The sequence below is a fragment of the Gobio gobio genome (assembly GCF_949357685.1).
Source record: "Gobio gobio genome assembly, chromosome: 7".
In the NCBI taxonomy this organism is placed as follows: Eukaryota; Metazoa; Chordata; class Actinopteri; order Cypriniformes; family Gobionidae; genus Gobio; species Gobio gobio.
Window position 1 is genome coordinate 58792252 of NC_137103.1, and position 23856 is coordinate 58816107.

Genomic DNA, 23856 nt, shown 5'->3' on the forward strand with positions numbered 1-23856 from the left:
GTGTAGCACAGGGGAGAAAAAGGGAAGAAAGGGGAAAGAAAGGCTTTATTTTTTTTATGAGGTTACATTTTTTTTATGAGGTTAAGATTCCCCACTTCTCTATGTAAAGCGCTTTGAGTGCACAGAAAAGCGCTATATAAATGTAACAAATTATTATTATTATTAAGTAATCCATTGGTACTTTCTGAAAAGTCTAACACTGTAACACTTTTTAAAAACTTTTTTTCTTTGCTCTTCTGTTTGACTGCTAGAAGTACAGAAATGACACTTAAACTTTCAGAGAAGGTGACGACCACAAAGAGTGACCCAGATTCAACATTTTCTGCGGCATTCAGACTCAATACACATCAAATAAACAAGAATGAAGCATCTGTGAGCATCTGTATCATTCTGTCACTTAAAAAAATGGGTTTTTGAGCATATAATACAAATATTACGTTGGTGTGGAATATTTGTATTATGTGCTTAAAAAAACGAGCAATTGTTCTATTGAACTTTCTATTCATCAACTCATCATATGAGAGTGATTAGTGAAGGGTCATGGGACACTGAAGACTGGAGTAATGAATTCAGGAATAAATGACACTTTACTATATATTCACACAGAGAACAGTGGAATACTGTATTACTCCAGTGTATCACAGCTGTTGTGCTGTGTTTATGATCTAATAAATGCAGCTTGGTGAGCATAAGATACTTTATCGTCGACAAAACCATATAAAATAGAGCATAAATAAAAGTGCAGTGATCAGTGGTCGGGTGGAAGCTGTACTCTCCGCGGCTCGTGTTAACCGCAGCGCTCAGTCCACCGCGGTCTGGAGGAAATTCCGAGTGTCTTGAGCTCTTACTCTGACTCTTACTCTGAGCTCTTACTCTTACTCTGACTCTTACTCTGAGCTCTACTCGAGGAGGGAAGACTGCTGACACACTAAACCCGCGCGCGCCGTATCTCATCCCGTCTGTGCCGTAAATATATCATTTTTTACTAGTAAGCAAACGAGTATTTCTTTACTTTTGTGTTTCTGTATTACTATAGTCTAACTATCGACTTTATACTTTATTCAACAAAAGCCGTTTTCTGTGGTTTGAGACGATCACACATGTCAAATAACACGTCCTGCAGTTCCCATCGATCGTTTATGATCGTTTATAACCGTTCACAGAGAATGTGTCGTGCCACCTGATAAGCAGTTTTTTTTATCAGGAAAAACGGGAAATATGACGGCTGGGTGGCTTCATGCCAGTCACGAGGGATTAAGTTTCTCTTTTAAACGGTTTTGTCTCTGTTTTTATTTTCCCTCGCAGGCGCTGTTGACACGAGATGAGCTTTTCCACACTTTATTTCCCGTGGATTTTACTCTCCGCCCTTTGGGTTGCAGGTAAGAGTCGCTGTTTCCAATGCTCGGTTTATCGAGGAAAGTCCGAGTTACTTCTGTCGCGGGAAGAACGAATAATATCTGTGCCTTTCGGCTATTGCTTCACTTCAGTTTATGAGGATGTTGACGTTTCTAGGCGTTATAGCTAGCCTATGTAGTTCAGTGAGTGTTTACATAGGCTACTGACCTAAAACGCGTTCTGTGCTCTCCTCAGTTGTAGTTATACTTTTAAAAACCTCTCCTGTGATGTATAAAAACGCTCACATTGGTTGGGAATCAGGTCAGTATAGCCTATGCCAGTTTTACTTTCATTTCAACTGCTCTTAAACATTTCAGAAGCAACAAAGGTCGGACTTCTCTACAGTCGCTCACGAATATAAGTCGCGTTCGCGTGAGATCTTAACCACAGCAACCGGAGAACGCTCGAGATCACAACAATAGAAGATCTACACAACATTATTTAAAACGTGTTAGGGCGCGTTCACACTTGACGTCTTTTTTGAAGCTGCCAGCGTCTGTATTACATAATAATCCTATGGAGTAAACCGTGTTTTCAAAAAAGTCATGAGCGCTTTTTTAAACGCCAACATCGACGCCTTTTTCTGCAGCTCAGCGCGTCTTTTCAAGTTGAAAAAAAGTTCAGCTTTTCTGATAAAAACGCCCCTTTGACAGCTGACCAATGACAAGCCAGTAGTGGAGAAGGTGCCGGTTATCTCTGTATTTATATTAGTCTACTACAATAAAATGAAATATATCATAAAAGACAACCCTGCCTCTTTTCGTTTACATTTAAATCAATATTAAACATATTAATATGTTGTTCAGACCAAGGTTATTATAGTCTTGCATTTTTAAATTCGTTTTTATTTTATTATCGTTTTCGATTTTGCAACAAATTTCAGTTTAGTTTTAGTTAGTTTTATAAATTATTTTGTTAGTTTTAGTTTAGTTTTTATTTTGTAAACACATTTCTATTTAGTTTTTATATATTTAGCTTCAGTTTTAGTTTTAGTAATTATAGTTTAGCAGAGTTACCAGAACGCAGTTTTTACATTATAGCAACGCTCTCCCACATATTTTGCTATTGTAACTGCACTTATTTCCGTCGTTGGTATAAGTTGCAGTGGGTGGAAATAGACGAGAAATGTACAGTTTCTTCCATCTTTCTGATAACGTTTCTTTAGTCGATTGGTGACCCTCCGGCCTGAACACCTGGAGGAGTTCACTCTTACAGTAGCGATCTTGGCTCACTTTCGAGGCTTCAGGCTGTAACATACATTGAATAAAACTATTGTTGCTAAGAGGACCGATGGCCAATCGCATGCTGTAAAGTTTAGGAAGTGACCATCTAAATATAAATGCCTCTGCACGAGACACAAATATCCTCCTGACCCAGAATAGAGGTGTTGCCTCTGTAGAGGACATTATATTTTAGGGAATTTCTCTGACAACATACACAGTTTTAAGATATTCTTACGAAATATGAGACATTCTTATGAAAATATTATTACCCGTTGATAATGTATTATTACCCAAAAATCCCATTGTTTGTCTCAATAAATGGGTTCTGGTGTGAGGATAGAGCATATAACATAGGAATTTAAAAAAAAATCGATTTGTTTTTTATGCTCCAAACAATGACCGGGAAAAAACATGTTAAAATACCAGTAACGCTTTAAAGCAATGTAAAGGCAGACTAATAGATCAATAGACAATTTGTAGCAAAATATTTTTGAAATTCCAGTTATTGTTAAAAGTGATGACTTGTAAATAAATAATCATACATTTCTCACTTTACACTGCTATGGTTGAGCACATTTACTAGAGCACCCTCAGTGATTTGATTCTGGATCCGGGCCTGTGTATGGGTGACAGCGCTTTAAAGGAAATCATGTTTTCATAATCAGTGGAAGCAAAAATCAAAACCTGCAACTAAAACATAGCCCTAATTATCTAATTCTTGAGCACAAGGAGGTTGTGGTGGACCGGGCCTGCACCGCCTGCGTCCTCTGCGGACAGGGAGGATCGGCTCAGCTATAAGGGGCAGTCTGGTGTCTTTATAGGAAGTAAAAGAGACACTAAACATATTTGTATAATGACTCCAATCGACTTTACCTTAGTTAATAAACATGGTTCCCTTCATCTCAGTAACATACACTTTTGTGACTTTTTCTACATTATCTATGTATACACACACACACACACACACACACACACACACACACACACACACACACACACACACACACATACACACACACTCATACACACACAAACTGGGCTCGATTCAGTTGTTTTAAAGGTATTTAAAAAGTCTCACTCCTCTTATTTGACCACACATTGAAAATGAATGAGGAAAGCAAAAAAAAAAAAAAGAAACCCTAACCTATTTGTCAAAAAAGAAAATAATATAAATCCAGCATAAATCTGAAAATTTCCACACCACAAGAAGGCCTAGTACTAGAGCACAAATGCAATGTGAAACGAACATGATAACTCACACACACATACACACACACACACACACACACACACACACACACACACACACACACACACAAACACACATACATCAGCTAAATGACTGATGTGCCCACACTGTCACTGTATGATAATTGAAATGAACTGATGACATCAGCGTTTTCTCCAGAACGGCTGAATCAAATTCTGCTGCATTATTTTCCTGTTTAACACTGTAAAGCTGCTCTGAAACAATCTGCATTGTAAAAAGCGCTATATAAATAAAGTTGACCTGACTTGAGGTGTCACTGCAATAGAGAGAAGTTTTATAGAAATTGGCAAATAAAATCAATAATTCCAGCGTGAATCTGAACATTTTCACATAAGACATACAGGTGTGTGTTCACTCTTCACTCTTGTTCAAATATGCTTATTGCTGTTTTTTTGTTGGTTTTATTTTCTTTTTAAAAATGAATTTCTTATTCTAAAGTTAATTATTTGTATACATTTGGATTATTGAAATAAATAGTGTGGTTACAATCAAGTCTTTTCTTTTAGTGCCAACCTATGTAAAATAAATGTTCGGGGTCATACTGACCTCAAAGACAAGGAAATGAGGAGCATATGAGGAATATGAGGAATATGAGGAATATGAGGAATATGAGGAATATGAGGAATATGAGGAATATGCACATTCCCTAAACTAGGGCTGTAACGATTTGACCAAAAATAAAAATCTCAATGAATTGAACATTTTACCTCGATTACGATTAATGAACGATTATTTTGCTCTTTTTTTTTTTTGCTTTCCTTTTTTTGCCCTCATAGTTCACTGATAAGGTTTGTACTGATTAAAGATAAATTAGCACATAGTCTTACATTACATCTATCTGAATGCATTAATGAGAGAGTGATTGTGTGTGTGAATTAGTCAAACCGTCTCTATTCATTATGAAGCTGTGGTTTGTACTTCAGAGGTATTAAAATCTATAGTGATTGAGTTTCTAAGCTACTTTAGAGATAAATCACAGGACGGCGTTTACACTGAATTTCTGAGCTGCTCTCTGTGCGCGATCTTTACGTGATGTGTGAGCTTCTGTCTGAGTGTTCATGTGTCACAATATATCAGGCATTAGTTCAACATAATACACACCCGATGGTCTAAAATCACTACAATGTTCAAACTGGCAGACCTTAAAACACATACAACTGACAAAGCTTTGTGAGGACGCAGGTGAAAGTGATCTGGCTTCGGGGCTTGCGCGCCGTCTCTCTCTGTGTGTGTGTATCAGCGCATATAAAGAACTGCGATTAACTGACCTGTGTAAACTGTGTAAAACATGCAATTACCATAATAACACTGAGCATCTATAAACACAGATAACTGCTCCTGAGTCCTGCATCTCTCCGTGTGCCTGCAAACTGCACTTGATGTGACTGACGGGGCGGAGTCACGTGAAAACTGAAATAACGTTAGTTAGAGGTTCTAAATTTCGTTAATCGTCCAGCCCTACCCTAAACCAGGGGTTTTCAAACTGGGGTCGGTCTTCCAGAAGGTTCTAAGGAGTCCCCAGAAAATTGCAGAGAATAAAAAGAAAAAGCAAAAATGGATAAAGTCTACTCTGTTTCATTTCTAAATGTTTCTCTCCTTTCTTGCTGTATACATACTTTCTAGAATAGTATATTTAGGGCCTGAGCACCGATTGTGTGAGGACCCTATTGGAATTGCTCAGTCTATTATTCTTCTTCTCCCTCTCTTGGCGGCCTCACAAATTTCGTTGTTTCGCCATTAAACAGGAAGTTGTTGTAACTCAGGCATACAATGTCCGATCTGCAAAAAAACTTCACGTTTGAAAATAGTCCTGGCCCTAGAGGACCCTATTGGAATTGCTCAGTCTATTATTCTTCTCCCAAATGAATCACATCTTTGAGGGCCTAAACACACTCGAAAACTCACAAAACTTTGCACACGCGTCAGAAGTGGCGACAATTTACGTCTGTTATGGTATTCAGAATTAGGCGTAGCAAAATGGCTTTGATAGCGCCACCTACAAAATTTCAACGAAGTGCCCCTCCCGCTACGTTTCACGTACAGGTATGAAATTCGGTACACACATGCAACAGCCCAATACCTACAAAAAATCTCCTGGAATGAAATCTGAAAACCAACAGGAAGTGAGTTATTTTGAATTTTCTTTGCAAAATTGTTGCAAATTTTGCCATTTCCAGACGTTGTACATTAATCAACTCCGCCTAGAAATTTAACCAGATCAACATCATATTTGGTCAGTCTAATCTAAAGGCCTTTGCGATGTTACATTGCGAAGATCTTGAGTTTTCCCTGAAGGGCGTGTCCGTGGCGGCCTCACAAAGTCTGATGTTTCACCATGAACAGGAAGTTGTTGTAACTCGGACATACAATTTCCGATCTGCCCCAAACTTCACATGTTTTATTAGAGTCCTGGCCTAAACACATCTACATGACAGTATTCAGTTATAGTCAAAGCGCCACCTGCTGGCAGCAGGAAGTGTGGCACATTGAAGTGACTTTGCCTTCTATATTTACCCGCTTAAATGCATGTCGCCCACTATTCTCTGTTTTCCTGAGGCCACCGGGTGGCAGTGGCCCCGGGTGCGAGGGCCCTTTCATCGCTGCTTGCAGCTTTAATTGCTTTGTATATTTCTAAGTTTTTCTCACTATAGTCTCCTTTATCTCGCTCACTGGGGTTGTAAGGCAGTATTCTTAACGCAGTACGTAAACTGCTTACATACATTTATTGTGAAAGTTGCTTACAAATCATTTTTAATTGAAAATGTTCTTCTTCAGGTTTATAAATCCAACATTATGTCGTATAGTATTATTATAGTATAGCCAATTTAAGTTGGGAAGCAATATGTTGTATTTATAATGCCATACTTACTATTTATCTAATGGTTTAAATGTTTTTTCTTACATAAAAATAGATGTATTTTAGGGGGACCCTCATAAAGGTCCATCATATTTGGGGGTCCTTGGCATCATAAAGTTTGAAAACCCCTGCCCTAAACTACTCCGTTCTGTGAGAGATAACTCTGACGACTCTTAGCATAAGTGCAATGACGTGGAATAACTAGCACTAGCTCATGTATCACAGTCTCTCACTGACACATGTCTTTCGTGTTTTCCTCTTGAAGAGATTGAGATGCACATAACGCATCGCAGCTCGGCGGATTTCTTCGTCGCTGGTGTTGTGTTTAACCTTCAGTGCAACATAAACCGTCCGCAGAATGTGAGTGTGCGCTGGAGTCGTGTTCGCGGTCAGAGCCTGGAAAACACCACTGGATTGACCATCAGAGACGACGAGCTGTGGTTCCTTCCAGCCGAGCTCGTCCACAGCGGACAGTACTCCTGTCTCAGCAGGTATGGCTTCTGTTGGACACACTGAATACTCAAGACCACTTGTTTATCCACTAACCATGTGGTTTTTTCCTGCTGAGGTCCATTTACAATGTTAGTGAAGTTGAAAATGCTCTCTTTAAATGAAATGACCAGGGTTCTTTAACAAATATCCACCTCTTGTTTCTAACGTAGTGAAGGATTCATCAGAAGCAGATGTGGACAGGAACGAAGTACATTTACTTGAGGACTGTACTTAAGTACACTTTTAGAGTATCTGTACTTTACTGAAGTATTATTTTTTAGAGATACTTTTACTTTAACTTCACTACATTTGAAAGACAAATATTGTACTTTTTACTCCACTACATTTCTATCAAGGTCCTCAAATTCGAGAGTCGTTTCTGTAGCAGCTTTGAAAGTCAGTGGATGATATGTTTCTTCTTGAAAAGGTTTTTTTTTTTTTTTTTTTTTTTGCAGACAGCCTATCAATAATCACTTCTATAGGGTCATGTGAAGTTTCCCAACATTTTTTTAACACTGATCAGTTTATAGCAAAATGGAAGAAGACGGTTCCTCGGCACAGTGTGTGCACCCATGGTCATACTTAGAAAGTGTGTTTCAGTTTTCTCAAAAGAATAAAGATTAGTTTAGTTGGCATACACTTGAATATCTCATAAAATGTAAATGTCTGGGAGAAAGAGAAGTGCAGACATATGGATGAATCTGAAGAAAGAGCTCAGTTCAGTCTGTTTTTTTGTGCCTCTGAGATGCCAGACCTCGAGAACTGAATAGAGCTTTCTTTTGTGTTTTTTTTTTGCACTTAAACAGACCAATACACACAAAATGTCAAAATTGTAATTTTGGAAAGTATTCACGTAAACAAAGTTGATTATGTCTTACATTAATGTAAACAGTTGGGGGAATATCGGATGTGTATCAGTGTATACACTCTAAAAAATGCTGGGTTAAAAATAACCCAAGTTGGGTTGAAAATTGACTAACCCAGATATTGGGTTGTTTTAATCCAGCGATTGGGTTGTTTAAGCAAACATTTAACCCAACCGCTGGGTTAAAACAACCCAATTTCTGGGTTAGTGCATTTTTTTAGTGTATAGGATTTGTGCATTCTGCCTTAAAGTGGCAGCAGCTTTGTAAAGAGCTTTGTAGCTTTCATACAAGTATTTAAATTAGTTCAAGGTAGTCGTACGCTAGCATGCATGATGGCATAGAGTACATTTATACAGCAATAATAAAATAATGCATTGACATAAAAAAGGAAATTTACTTTTGATACTTAAGTACTTTTAAAAACAAATACTTCTGTACTTTTACTTTAGTAAAAATCTGTTTTTAGAACTTTCACTTGTAACGGAGTAATATTTGACCAGCAGTAGTTTTACTTTCACTCGAGTAATGGAGTAGTTTGTCCACCTCTGATCAGAAGAGTCTGACTTTCAGGGGATGTATCAGTGACATGAACTTTCAGACGTTAAGTTCAGAACAAGCCATTGTTTAAAATGCTCTTTCTTCACTAGGAGGTTTTGAGTTTTGAAAGTTACAGTATGTTTAGGAAATTCAAGGATTTGTAATTCCTCATGACATAACCTTCAAACTCTTACTGAAATACAGCATCATTCTTGCATACTTAGAAGAACCAGTGGAGAACCATCTTTGAGAATTGAGAATTATCCATTTAAAATCAAGGTGTAGGGCATAAAGATAGCACTGGCACTGTATGTTTTGTGTTCAGGATTTCACACTGTCAGTTCTTTCATCCCAACGCTTGTTCTTTTTGTGTTCTATATGGCAGAAAAGGCAACGACACCTGGGAAACGATATTTGACGTCTCCGTTCACAATGAAACATGTCCACGTATGAACAGACAAGATGATGTAAAGAGCATAAAGGAACTGCAATGTTTCCTTCCTCACATCTTCGAGATAGACCCTGGAGCTCAAGTGACCTGGCGAAACGTAAGACGTGTAAACACACACACGTGCCACGCTCACACTGAAGGGAAATACGGTTATAACACAGTTTCCTGACCGGACATGCCGCAACATTTTAGAAAAGGTTTCTATTTCAACAACAACATGCAAAATATGACAATGATCATCTCTGATGTTGATTATGGGCTTTGTTTAATGTTAAAATCATCTAAAGTGAGTTTGAATATTATTTATAGCAACAGTGGGTAATTCACCTCAGATCTTCTCATGTAAACATGTCCTGTGCGTGTGTGTGTGTGTGTGTGTGTGTGTGTGTGTGTGTGTGCACGCCCACTGTAATCTCTCTTTTTGTTCTCTGTAGAACTGCCATCCACTCAGTGGGAATTACGGGAGGGTTTTCCCGGTGGACAGATCCCCGGGGAGAGTTGGACTCTACACCTGCTTTGTGAACTTCACGTTTGAGGGACAGAACTTCTCTGCTGCCCAGACTACAGAAATCTACTACAAGTCTTTAGATTTTGGTAAAACTCTAGTGGCTCTATTTCAAAACCTAGTTATCATTAGAGTCTACTGTTATTATAAACTAAATGTAATATATTTATATTTGACACTTTTCATAAAATTGTCAAAGTGGTTCACTTAGAAAGTCATTTTAATTATTTGCATCAGGCGCCTATGATGCCTTACTATGCTCCCTATGTAGGCAGCTCACTGATCAAACAAAGAATGATTTTTTCAGTTTTAATTAGTAATGTTCTCTTTTATAAACATGAAGATGTACAAATAATACGTTTTAAAGCTATACTCTTAATATTAACTCTTGTGCATCAATTAAAAAAAGTCACACATAGAGGACAAAAATGTCCATGTCAAAAACTGTCATAAAAAAGGAATATTGGGAGCACAAAATTAAGTAAAAAAAGTTTAAAAAGTGAAACAAAAAAGAGTTATAGAGGTTTAAGATTATGAAATTATTTATAAATAATATTTTATAAAATAAATATATTTTATGAAACATGTTGAACTCTAAAACTGCTAGAAAATCAAAGCCATAAATAAAAAAAATAAAAAAACTGTTCCAGATTTGAAGTTGATATCTCAAGAAATGACACACCCACACTAACACACACACACACAGTTACGGCTGCATCATTTATGAAATTGGTTCTATAATAATGCATAAACAGAAAACAGGAATAAAGTGAGTGTTTGCTTTATATGCCAAATATAGACACTTATATATTATATATATAATTTGCTTTATAGGCGTTTCAAATCTGATGAAAAATAGTCAAAATTTACATTTTGAAGCCTTGCCAACAGAATGAAAGCCTGTTAATCAAGATCGCATCATTTTATAGTGAAATGGCAATGGGATTAAAAATTGCAGCTTTAATGGGTTTCAATGGGGACATTTTTGTCTAAAAGGCGCTGAGAGGAACTAATTTGTGTACCCAGTGCAAAATAGTTTTTTTTTAAAGGAAATGGGGGTGAAATGTTAAAATTCCAATAAAAATACACACCTATGGCAAAGACAGAAATGTCCATAAGGATGCACAAGGGTTTGTTTATTTGTTTATTTATTTAAATGTGTCCCATTAGCTGAAAGTCTTTGGGATCTTCCTGGGGTCCATTCTAAAATGTTACATTACAACAACAACAACAACATTACAATCATCACAGTAGATAAAATATACACATATACATATTACATATATATATACATACACTCACACATACATACATAAAATCTGGTTTTGATCCATAACAGGACGATGCACAAGGGTTAAGATAACCACCCTTAGCATCAAGGTTATTATACTGTAGTTAACTTAAAAAACATTTACGTTACTTGAAATAAATAAACAAATAATTGAATTAAATTAAAATATCAAAAAAAGTATTTTATATCAGGTTTGCAGCAGGTCCTGTTCCAGAATTAAATCACTGAGGGTGCTCTAGTAACGGCTCCACCATAGCAGTGTAAAGTGAGAAATGTATGATTATTTATTTACAAGTCATCACTTTTACCAATAACTGGAATTTAAAAAATACTTTCCTATGAATCTATTAGTCTCCCTTTACACTGCTTTAAAGCGTTACTGGTATTTTAACACATCATCCTCCTGAGAACCAGAAAAAAGGTTTTGTGAATTTAGATTTTTTTTTTTAGTTCATTACATTGTTTGGAGCTTAAAAAAATACAAATGGATATTAAAAAAAATTCCTATGTTATACTATATCCTCTGCTCTGTAGAGGACATCAGAACTATTTATTGAGAAAATGAAAAGACAATGGGATTTTCTTTTTCATTCACCAGTCAATTTTTATGCTTCAAGCTTTTATTATCCAAACTTTGTATAAAGATGGTTCTCAATGTTATGAAAGATATAACAGAATAATTTGATATACCATTTTACTATGCAATATGCGTGTAAACATGGCCATATGCCATTCCCAAGCAATGCATCCACTGTATATAATTTGCATATGAATGTGTTTTGGGACATTATGTAATGTAAAAAGATGTGTAATAATATTTTCATAAGAATGTCTCATATTTCGTAAGAATATCCAGGTAAAACCTCTATTCTGGGTCAGGAGGATATTTCTGTCTCGTGCAGAGGCATTTATATTTAGATGGTCACTTCCTAAACTTTGCAGCATGCGATTGGCCATCGGTCCTCTTAGCAACAATAGTTTTATTCAATGGTTGTTATAGCCTCGAAAGCGAGCCAAGATCGCTACAATCACTAAAATGCTGTTGCTTTGTCAGTTCATCGCGATCTCACAAAGCTCCATTATAAAAATGAAGTTGTCAACAGTAAATCTCTTACTTACATTGTGAGATCAACAGCTATCTGTGATTGGCTACATTACTCTTCGCTGCACAAACACGCTGTAAATAGATGCATATGGCTCTCCAGAGCTCGGACACACAAGTGCAAATCTGTTTCGCCAGTATAGTATCAACTGAGGGTGCTTTTGCTTATGTTTGAGGGTTCTTAGCACCTCTAGCACCCCTGTAGAACCAGCATGATATGCAGGATTTTCAGTCATTAATATGTATACCATTTAACTCAGTATTACAGGTTTTTAACTACGGTTTCTTTTTTATGTCGTGTTAGCTAATGTGTTCTTCATGTATTGTGTTAGTTTAACAATTATAAAGTTTGGATCTACTCAAAAACACGTAATATTTGTTAGTTAATAACAGGCTTCACGCTTCTTGAATTTCCGACTCAGTATTCAAGGACTGAAAGTATGTGTCTTTAAAAAGTGACCAAAATGAAACTTGAACTAAATTTAAGAGTATAGGTAAAGAAGAGAAACCGCTAGATTTCTGCTGTGAGCGCACCCTACTGTCAGAGAGTGGAAGTGCATTTCATTCCTCGAGTCATCGTCGTTCAGACAAACGCAAAAGATCGACCCTGACAAGCATTTTTACACACACAGTGTTGATAAGCTATGTGCATTCAAATAATGTACAATAATAAGCTATCTAAAATATTAGATATAATCATATTTTAAATAAATGTATAATAATTTATCATTTTGACTCAAAAATAGTTGAAAATGCAGTAATGTGATGTTCATCGTTTTATAAACCTTTTTTTTATAAACGATTGCAAAACAGGATGATTTGAGGATTTAAGCTTTCAAATGATAGCTAGTTTATGATGATTAAAGATGGTTTGAATAAGCTGTATATTGATGTTTATTAAACAACATTACTAATTTATTACTATTTTTATAATTGATTTATTTTGATGGCTGATTGGTTGATGGTTTATGATTCCAGTTCACTATTTTCAGTGTCTGTTGGGATCCTAAAAGCACAATAACTGTTATGTCAAGAAAATGTTTTCACTTTAAGTTCCTCAATAACAGTGCCTAGTAATCTGTCGAGTTACAGATAGCAGACAATAAGGCAATAGCAACATTAAAAAACTGTGTTTGTGTTAAGACAACCTAGCAGAGCTTCAGACACATGATAAAGGTCCGCCCGTAATAGACCATTCAATAGTGTCTGATATTCTCTAGTAAACCTTAATAGTATCTCAATTATACTAAAACACTGTTTACAATCCATTGAGGATAATCTACAGTTTAGCACTATATAGACGCCTGAAATAAGAAGTGTTTGTTCTCTTATGATCGGCCCACACACAGTAGATGGCAGTATAAGCAGACTGTGATGTGTGTGTGTGTGTGTGTGTGTGTTACAGTGGTGACAAGGCCTGAAATCATCTACCCGGAGAAAGGCACTCAGGCAGTAACACTGGGTGAGTGGCGACAGGTTTAACTCTTGTGTTGCTGTACGTGTCAGTTAGAGTTAGTACTTGTGCATGTTTTTACTCAAGGCCATTTATCTGCAGAAATATCAGCATTTAAGAGTTGTATTTATTTCATTCAGGGGTGTGATTTTGAATTGAATTGGTCACAAAACATTCAATTGAATTAATGAGAATGACAGGAAGACCAATTTATTGAATTTCAATGTAAAGACACAAAGTCATGAAACCTTTTGAAAATGTCCCTGCAGGTAAAAGTTTCAATCTGAGCTGCAAAGCTCTCGTTGGGGAGAACGACATGGACGAAACGGATATATACTGGATGATTGAACCTGAATCTCTCACTCTGAACTACAACAGCACCACGTGAGGACTACAGAAACGTTTGCTCTTCATGTAAAGAGAGAGAGTTTGTGATGTGACTAACCACACGTCTGGTTTTTCCAGCCTGGAGGAGGACGGGAAGCTGTACATGCGGGCTGATTTATCCATCCCAGAAGTCACAGCTGAATATCTGTACGCTAATCTCACCTGTCTCGTTCAACACCCGGCAGGTGTTGATTCTGTAACAGTCCAGCTCATCCCAGGTCAGCTCTTGGTTTATTCTCCATCACCTCTGCTTGTCCTCTCTTGTCCCGCCTGCTTCATTCTCTTTTCTCTCCAGAGAGTCAGAAGGAGCACCATTATCGGATCGGCCTTGGTCTGGCCGCTCTGGTCGCTCTCATCATGTTACTGGGCGCCATGGGGTTTCTCTTCAGAGTCGATCTGGTTCTGGCCTACAGGGATGTTTGTCCATCGGCTGCTGTATGCAACGGTACCTTAACTTTATCGACTGTTTTTTTTTTTCCTCACTTTATTTATAGGTTTCTCCACATATTATACACTCACCTAAAGGATTATTAGGAACACCTGTTCAATTTCTCTTATCTAATCAACCAATCACATGGCAGTTGCTTCAGTGCATTTAGGGGTGTGGTCCTGGTCAAGACAATCTCCTGAACTCCACACTGAATGTCGGAATGGGAAAGAAAGGGGATTTAAGCAATTTTGAGCGTGGCATGGTTGTTGGTGCCAGACGGGCCGGTCTGAGTATTTCACAATCTGCTCAGTTACTGGGATTTTCACACACAACCATTTCTAGGGTTTACAAAGAATGGTGTGAAAAGGGAAAAGCATCCAGTATGCGGCAGTCCTGTGGGAGAAAATGCCTTGTTGATGCTCGAGGTCAGAGGAGAATGGGCCGACTGATTCAAGCTGATAGAAGAGCAACTTTGACTGAAATAACCACTCGTTACAACCGAGGTCTGCAGCAAAGCATTTGTGAAGCCACAACACACACAACCTTGAGGCGGATGGGCTACAACAGCAGAAGACCCCACCGGGTACCACTCATCTCCACTACAAAGAGGAAAAAGAGGCGACAATTTGCACCAGCTCACCAGAATTGGACAGTTGAAGACTGTAAAAATGTTGCCTGGTCTGATGAGTCTGGATTTCTGTTGAGACATTCAGATGGTAGAGTCAGAATTTGGCGTAAACAGAATGAGAACATGGATCCAACATGCCTTGTTTCCACTGTGCAGGCTGGTGGTGGTGGTGTAATGGTGTGGGGGATGTTTTCTTGGCACACTTTAGGCCCCTTAGTGCCAATTGGGCATGGTTTAAATGCCACGGCCTACCTGAGCATTGTTTCTGCCCATGTCCATCCCTTTATGAGCACCATGTCCCCATCCTCTGATGGCTACTTCCAGCAGGATAATGCACCGTCACAAAGCTCCAATCATTTCAAATTGGTTTCTTGAACATGACAATGAGTTCACTGGACTAAAATGGCCTCACAGTCTCCAGATCTCAACACAATAGAGCATCTTTGGGATGTGGTGGAACGGGAGCTTCGTGCCCTGGATGTGCATCCCACAAATCTCCATCAACTGCAGATGCTCTCCTATCAATATGGTTTCTAAAGAATGCTTTCATTCTTTCCAACGTTTCTAAAGAATGCTTTCAGCAGCTTGTTGAGTCAATGCCACGTAGAATTAAGGCAGTTCTGAAGGCCAAAGGGGGTCAAACACAGTATTAGTGTGTGTTCCTAATAATCCTTTAGGTGAGTGTAAAGTTCCAATCATTTCAGTTGTACATTTTAACACATGTAGAGAAAAAAAGGAGATATCAGAAGACAGGCAGGGAGCCAAGACACACTCAATATAAAAGGAAGAATTATTGACCCCAAATAAAAATGCCAAACAAAGAAATGGTTACATGTTTAAGCAACACATGACCCTAACTCAGGAGTGTCCAAACTTTTTTTAAAGGGGGCCAGAATCGATGTTTTGGACATACATATATATATATGATAATGACATGTTTTGTTTCTTGGAAACATGACAGATTTGACAAAAGCTTGAGCTGACAGTAGAGTAGCTTGAGATAGGACACAGGAAATGTATAGATATTTAACAATATCTGTAAAACTTTCATCACCCAAAAAGTTTTAATGGGTGAAATTTAAATATTATTAGTGAGTTAGAACTCTATTCTTATTTAAATTGAATAAGTGCTCTATTTAGATCACCACAGGTAAAACCACACTGCAAAAAATACTTTTCTTAGTATTTCTGTCTTTTTTCCAGTCCAAATATCTAAATGAAGATGCTTTTACTAAGGACAATTACATATTTTTTCTTGATTCCTGGGGAAAAAAAATCCAAATGAATTGAGTTTTTTTTTTGCTTGAAACAAACAAAATTATTTGCCAATGGATTAGAAAAATAATCTTGTTTCTGTTTGGGGCAGAAACAAGATTCCAAACAGAAACATTATTTTTCATACCCCATTGGCAGATATATTTGCTTGTTTTAACCAAAAACTCACTTCAATTTCATTTTATTTTCCAGAAAATAAGAAAAAATATCTGTCATTTAACTTATCCAGTAAATGCTTGATTTAAGAATTTTTTGATATATTTATACTAGAAACAAGACAAAAATACTAAATGAGCATTTTTTGCAGTGCACACAAGGCAAAAAGTAAAAAAAAAAATCGATATCTAGAATGGCTTTAAGGTATAATTGGTATAATTTATAAACATGTAAATACAAATGCACAAAACTGCAACTTACTCATTTAATACATGTCCACATTACAAATGAAATAAAATTAGATATTAACCTACATTTCTGCCAAATTACCACGGTTAAAGGTAGTTACCACAGTAAATCTATGATAAATGTTGGTGAATTGTTGTTTGAAAAGTATTTGAACTGAATCAGCTCAGCTGATTTGCATTAGTGTTGATTAAGTCAGCGCTGTTAAACTGGATTTAAATTCAATCAAATCATAGAGATTCGCATCTCGTACCGGAGACCTCTACACTGAACTCGAACGCTTCTCATTGGCTGTTTAGTGGTCATGTGATCGAGACACTCAGCAGGTAAACACATTTGTTCAGACTCAGAGCTCATGAGTTGCGCAGAGCACAAGTAGCTCTGTTTCGTTCCACTTTTGGCACTGTTTCCCTGGCCTAAAATCTAGTACTGCCACTTGCGTTGACATCGTGAAACTGCACGATTTGTAAATTATCCATGGCGGGCCACATATAATATATTTTAATAGACAAGCTGCGGGCCATATGAAATTCATCCCAGGGCCGCATTTAGCCTGCGGGCCGGACTTTGGACACCCCTGCCTTAACCCTAAACGCATAAAATATCCAAAAAACACTAGGCCAGTGTTATAGATTTTGTTCAGTCGAGTACTTACAATATCCCAAATGTTTCCAACTATTTGTAACTCGTGAGAAAATTGTGATTTTAACGAAGGAACCGGGACGTGTGAGGGATTCGCCCTTTCAATGCCGTCATATCCACGTTAACCTCGGTTTCCGCTTTTACTGTCGTAGAACAGATGTGGATGACTGCGTAGCGTCTCACGCTCTTTTAGTTTCACTCAAACATTACAGACCGAGGCAAGCAGACTTTGGAACAACAAGAGAAATCAAAAGAGGACCAGTATGGACGTGGCGTTTTCCAGAGTTTCACAACAAACCTCCGTTTGAGATGCCGCTCATGTGCTTTATTAGACCGGTGAGCAAATGTACATAAAACGAATCAATGTAATGTCGCTCAACACAATGAGATATGAGAATATCATTAGTGTGATGTAGATACTGCCAGTCTCATACAGCCAACAAACTTACACACAGAATAACATTATAACTCTCAACACAGAGTTCAGATAGTGGAGACATGCAGGTGGAAACTGGGTTTCCTCACAGGTTTAATCGGTCAGATAATCTGACCTGTATGAGCAGTAACTCAGCACTCGCCGGTCGTTCGGTTGAAGGAAATGTCCTCATGGCTTTATATCTGCCAGGACTCGCGTGTGGCGCTGATATCTACGGTGGCCCAGTAGTGCGCAACACAACGAAATTTAAAAAGCATACATAAGTTCACAACACAACGAAAAAGCCACAACGCAACGGAAATGCTCCCGACCACTAGGGGACTCTCGGAGTGCGGTAAAGTTAGTTTTCCTTGCATTGTTCTATAGATTCGCCAATCTGACAAATATTTAAACACTACGATCAGTTTTAAGTGTGCAATTGTATATCGACATGAAATATCAATTCAAAATCACCTACATGCATAATAGCTGCATATTTATGCTCGAGAACGCTTTGACCCGCTGCCACGGCACTAAGGGAGCGTCTGCCAATTCCACTAAGTTGAAACATAATTTGAATGAATTAAATTTACTTTTTTTACATTTTCAAATTCCAATGTTGTGTTGTGCATTATTAAGTCAGTTTTAACAATACAATCAAGCTGTGGAATTTTAACATGTCTGTTTTTAAATGTTAAAAGCAATTTTAATTCATACAAATTATACGTTTCAACCAATTGGTGGAATTGGCAGACGTTCCCTTAGCGCCATGGTATTGGGTCAAAGCATTCTCGAGCATAAATATGCAGCTATAATGCATGTAGGTGATTTTAAATTAATATTTCATATCGATAAACAATGGTTAGCCTACATACTGTTAAAACTAATTGTGGTATTGATTTCTTTGTAAGATTGCCGACTCTATAGAACAGTGGCAACTTTACCGCACTCCGAGTGCCCCCGAGTGGTTGGGCACATTTCCGTTGTGTTGTGGCTTGATTTATTTGTGTTGTGAACTTATGTTTGCTTTTTATATTTTGTTGTGTTGTGCACTACTGGGCCACCGTAGATATCTGTCTCTTATTAGTAATTGCGTCATGTTACAAACACACATCCACAAACATTAGATCCATCGGTATGACAATGATTTAATGACTCCACGCTCATTCATCGCATCATCAATCTACGCCGGTTAGCGAGCCCTCGCGGCGGAAAAATATATAGAGTGTAGCTTTAATCAATTATACGTGCGGTAACCCACTGGGGAAAATACAAGAAATGTACTATTTTCCAGTATGCACGGAGTGAACGTTTCCATATATGAGAAACACACATTTTGTAAAAGTTCTTGGAAGAGCCCCTCAGGGAATATCTGATTTTTCCAGTGTGATAAAGTGAAAAACGTCTTTTATCCACAAGGAGTGAGTAGGTGGAGCAGATGATTTCCAATGCAGTAAAAATTGACGGACAGGCCACAAAATCCACCTTGTACCTTGAACAGTGAGTTGACAAAGAAAATCAGGTCTAAATTTATTTCTATAGCACATTTAAAAGCAACCGAGTTGCACCAAAGTGCTGTACAGTAAGACAATGTGCATAGAAAAAGAAAGCATAAAAAGAAACAAGGCACATACAAAATATAAACACCTTAGTGCCAATACAATCCAAAAAAATAAATGAATAAATAATCTACCAATAGCAATCTAATCAAAAGCCAGTGAGAACAGATGAGCGATTTGAAGCTGGCTAAAGAAACTAATGAAAACTGCTCCAGAGTTCAAGCCCGACCATCCTTAGTTTTACAGTGAACACGTGGGACAGGTAAAGGAAGCTGATTTACACACCTAAGAGTTCTTTGGAGTTCAGTGACCACTCAGACAGAAACAGTGTCGGCCACATCCGGTCATCCATGTTTCCGTGCTGCTGTCTGGGCATGATCATAAAGGGCAATAAATATTCATGCTGAAATATAAGTTGGTGAATTTCACTGTTAACAGAAAAAAAAAGTTGAAATTACATTTTTCCTAAATATGTTATTTTTGCATCGTGGCATTATTTTCATGACAATCCTTTTTTAATCTTAATTTCTGTTCTCGTCATATTCTCATAAGAATTGAATTACTGTAATACTGCATTTTTAACAGCCTAAATTTAAGGTATTAAAACAATAGTACATATGTTTAAAATGTGCATTACTTTTTATTCTCATTACAGTAATGGAAATAATGAACTGAAAATAATAGTCCTGAAATAAAGTAATAAAATAATCATTATTATTATTATTTCTTATTAATTTCTTCTGATTGTAAGGTAAAATAGGACATTGCCATGTTTAAGCAGATGAAGGAAGTGTCAGATACCAAAGAGATTCTCATTCCTAAAGCCCAAATAATCAAAAACTGCATACCGATCATTATTTTTTCAGTATTTTTTTTTATTTTTTTATTTATGAAATTATAAATGTATTGTAATTTGATTGTGTATTGATTATTCTCATGCTTCATTTAAGATGGAAAGTCGTATGATGCGTATGTGAGTTATCTCCATGGTGACCAACTCAGCTCATCTACCGCAATAACCTTTGCCCTGCATTCCCTTCCTGCGGTGCTGGAAGATCTTTGTGGTTACAAACTGTTCATCAGTGGTCGTGATGAACTTCCTGGGGAAGGTAAAACATCCTGTCACATGACAACACACATACAAGCTGAAGCGCTGGTCCATCTGTAGCTAAACATATGTAAGAGATATTGTATCTCAACAGGACCTTCCTGGTTAAATAAATAAATCAAATAAAAAATTTTATCTGAACCATTTTCAGCCTTTAGACAGCATTCAGTATGAATGTAATGTGTTTCATCACATCAGTCATTTAAGTTGTTTAATGTTGGGGTAAAATACAATAAAATCCTGTTCAAATTATGAATGTATGTTTTCAGACTGTTTTTCACTAAATAAACAAGAGGAATAATCAATACATAGTCATAAACAGCTTTATTTACCTACAGATATTTCTACTGGAGGCGTCACATCTGAGTGATGCTGTGGTTTTTAAAGATCTCTGTATTAATCTGCATGAAAACCACTGTAATATTCACAATTAATATTTAATACATCACCGACAAACATTAGATACTCCAAAAGATTTCGACAGTTTTACCATAAACAAACTAAAACACTAACTGTGATGTGGATTAATGAAGCAGGCCAGATTTCTGTAATAGTGATTATAAACTTACTGTGCTTTGAATACACAATAACCAGGTTTATATATTTATCATGAATAAATCCAATTTGATTCAATCTTATACATTTTAACCAAATGATTCTCAGCTGGCCATACTTTTTAACTGAATAAATGTATTTCTTTCACGATGAACAGATTTATGCTGGCTCTATGCCGTTTGAATTAATGCATTTAAAAAATATGATTATAATTCAAAAAGATGCATTTATGTTTCATTTACGTATGACTGACAAAATATGAATTCATTAGGTTTATTTGTTAAACATTTTTAATTCAAATAGATGGACATTTTATATACAATTCAAATGCACAAATCCTGAATTAGGGCTGAATATTTTGTGAATGTATGTCAAGTCAAGTCAAGTCAACTTTATTTATATAGCGCTTTTAACAAAGTAGATTGTTTCAAAGCAGCTTTACAGTGTTAAACAGGAAAATAATGCAGCATAATTTTATTCAGCTGTATAGACATTCTGGAAAAAACGCTGATGTCATCAGTTCATTTCAAGTATCATACAGTGACAGTGTGGGCTTTAGGTCAATAATTAGATCAGTAATTTAGTTTAAATGGTTAATTTAGTTTATTAATTAGATTTATTTCAATGTTTAGTTGAAAAATGTAGTGTCCCCAACTGAGCACGACAAGCCAGAGGCAACAGTGGCAAGGAAACCAAAACCCCATTAGGTGACCTAATGGAGAAAAATAAACCTTGGGAGAAACCAGGCTCTGTATAATGTATATTGTAATATTGTAGGGATGCACGATATTGGATTTTTGCCGATATCCGATATGACGATATTTTTCAACTAATTTTGGCCGATGCCGATATTGATACAGATATACGTTTATTTTGTTTGGAAACCACCATTTTGAGCAAAACTAAAAAAAAATTTAATGCTGGTTTCAGATTTCTGAGGTCTCCTTAATAAAATTATACTTGTTAAAGATAATTAAATGGTAATAAAGTAATTTTTTATTTTTTAAACCTGGCAATCCTGTTGATTCACAAATTCAATATAATGATGTCGATTAATGATGTCAATATAAATCACCATACATGCAATGTATTTGCTTATTTTCACTTCAAGAATGAGCACACGGCTGACATGATCTTATCGCTATAGCAGTCCTTGCACACGTGAGGTATTGCAGGCTCATATCAACACGTTATCGTATCGGCAAGGCATATCGGCATAATTTTTTCATATCGGCCGATGCCGATTTTTTAATTTATGCGTTTATCGGCCGATTCCGATGTCGTGCCGATAATATCGTGCATCCCTATAATATTGTATTGTATATTGTAACAATCATACAAACAAACTCTCCCTCTTCCAGCGGTGCATGAAGGCGTGGCTGACAGAATGAGCCGAAGTCGAAGGCTCATCATTGTTCTCACGTCCCAGTCTCAGAGCGATGTCTCCATGAAAGCCCTCCTATCAGACGGAGGTGTGCGGCTGGAAGAGTCGTCCTCGCTCTACGAGCAGCGAGTGGGTCTCTACGATGCTCTGGTGAAGCAGGGTCTGAAGGTCGTCCTGGTGCAGGTGGAGGATGGTGTTGAAGAGGCTCTGCTGCCCGAGTCTCTGCGCTACATCCGCCGCACCAGAGGCGTCCTCAGATGGAGGCCGAACGCCAGTGATCGGGCAAACAGAAGGTTCTGGAAACACTTGCGTTACCTCATGCCTCCGGCTCAGAGGCGGTGAAAGCAGCACATCCATCTAGTGCAGATGCACATTCAGTGTTTACAGCCATTTGAACAACAGCCACACCTCACTATTCTTTACATTTGTTTGTTTTTTCCCTTTATTTCTGATCAATTATGATTATTATTATTCTTGTTTTTTCTAGAATTATATATATATTTTTGTATTTTTAGAAGTGGCTGCACATTGTGACTACAGTTCATGTCAAACAAGTTACTGTTCATTATTTTTGGAATTTTTTTTCAAAGGAATTCATGTCATTGCAAATAAAAATATTGATATAATACAGTGCATATTTAAATAATTTCTCAAAAATCTGTTATCTATCTATATTACTTGCGATGTTGCTTTTTGTATTTGATAAAAAAATTGTTTATTGTAATTTGTATTATACTTATTATTTTATGAACGCAGCAGTGTTATAGTGATTTTCATTTACATTTATGGCAGACGCTTTTATCCAAAGCGACTTACAGTGCACTGAGGGACGATCCCCCTGGAGCAACATGGAGTAAAGAGCCTTGCTCAAGGACACACTGGTGGAGGAGGTGGCTGCTGGGGCTGTACCAGCGACCTTCTGCGTATCAGTTCAGTGGTTCATCTCCAACTTCATGAGAATTCAGGGGTTTTCCTCTAAATGTCGTGTTTAAGAGTAGGCTTGCCCGTGGGAAATTACCACTGTCACGGTGTCACTTTTCTTGTAACTGAGATTACCTTTCTTTGCTCTTAAGAGAAAACAGGAAGTTCTTGCTCTGCCTGCTTCTCGTCTGTGAAATGGCTTAATTATCCGCCTGTCTGACTTTATTTTTCACAGAAATTCATACGCATGAGCTCTGAACATGTCGTCGTATCCTCCTGGGAGTATTTTTTTCATGTCGTTACATTTAGAGCATAAGAAAATTTATATTTTATTCATATGTTATGATATGTCATCTGTAGTGACACCAGGACTTGTTTAAAGAATAAAATAACATGAAATTGCATGTATAGGCAAAAACAATGGGATTTATTTTTTAATTCACCAAGACATTTTTAGGTCTAAACTTAAAAAACTTTGTTTAAAGATGATTCTAAACTATTTATGAAAGATATAACGAAATGGCATTGATATGCCATTTTACTTAATGCAATATGTGGGTAAAATGGCCATACTTTTGGATTTTCCCATTCAATACAATGAATGTATCTATACACTGCATCTAATTTGCATATTAATGTGTTCTTGGTGCAACGTAATCAAAATAGAAGTGTAATAATGGGAGTAAAAATTGGCAACATTTTCATAAT

General features: G+C 37.1%; 1 protein-coding gene across 2 annotated transcripts; it reads left to right on the forward strand.

Annotated features, from left to right (window-relative positions):
* The first annotated feature begins 746 nt into the window (after window positions 1-746).
* On the forward strand, window positions 747-23561 carry il1rl2 (interleukin 1 receptor-like 2). Of its 2 annotated transcripts, XM_079821882.1 has the most exons (11): window positions 747-988; window positions 1306-1379; window positions 7011-7236; window positions 9026-9188; window positions 9526-9685; window positions 13395-13451; window positions 13712-13826; window positions 13908-14047; window positions 14125-14274; window positions 20131-20289; window positions 22205-23561. In XM_079821882.1, exons 2-11 carry the CDS (start codon window positions 1322-1324, stop codon window positions 22567-22569), a joined length of 1593 nt encoding a protein of 530 aa, XP_079678008.1. In that variant the 5' UTR covers window positions 747-988; window positions 1306-1321; the 3' UTR covers window positions 22570-23561. The 2 variants fall into 2 exon arrangements, with proteins under 2 accessions (XP_079678008.1, XP_079678009.1); XM_079821883.1 differs by lacking the exon at window positions 747-988 and having other exon boundaries at window positions 1209-1379.
* Window positions 23562-23856: the final 295 nt, after the last annotated feature.

Bases quoted from the DNA above. Each gene is read 5' to 3' on its own strand.
- il1rl2 (XM_079821882.1), top strand. From the start codon at position 1,322: ATGAGCTTTTCCACACTTTATTTCCCGTGGATTTTACTCTCCGCCCTT. The intron at 7,237-9,025 runs GTATGGCTTCTG...TCTATATGGCAG, and splicing joins CAGTACTCCTGTCTCAGCAG to AAAAGGCAACGACACCTGGG. The intron at 13,452-13,711 runs GTGAGTGGCGAC...ATGTCCCTGCAG, and splicing joins CACTCAGGCAGTAACACTGG to GTAAAAGTTTCAATCTGAGC.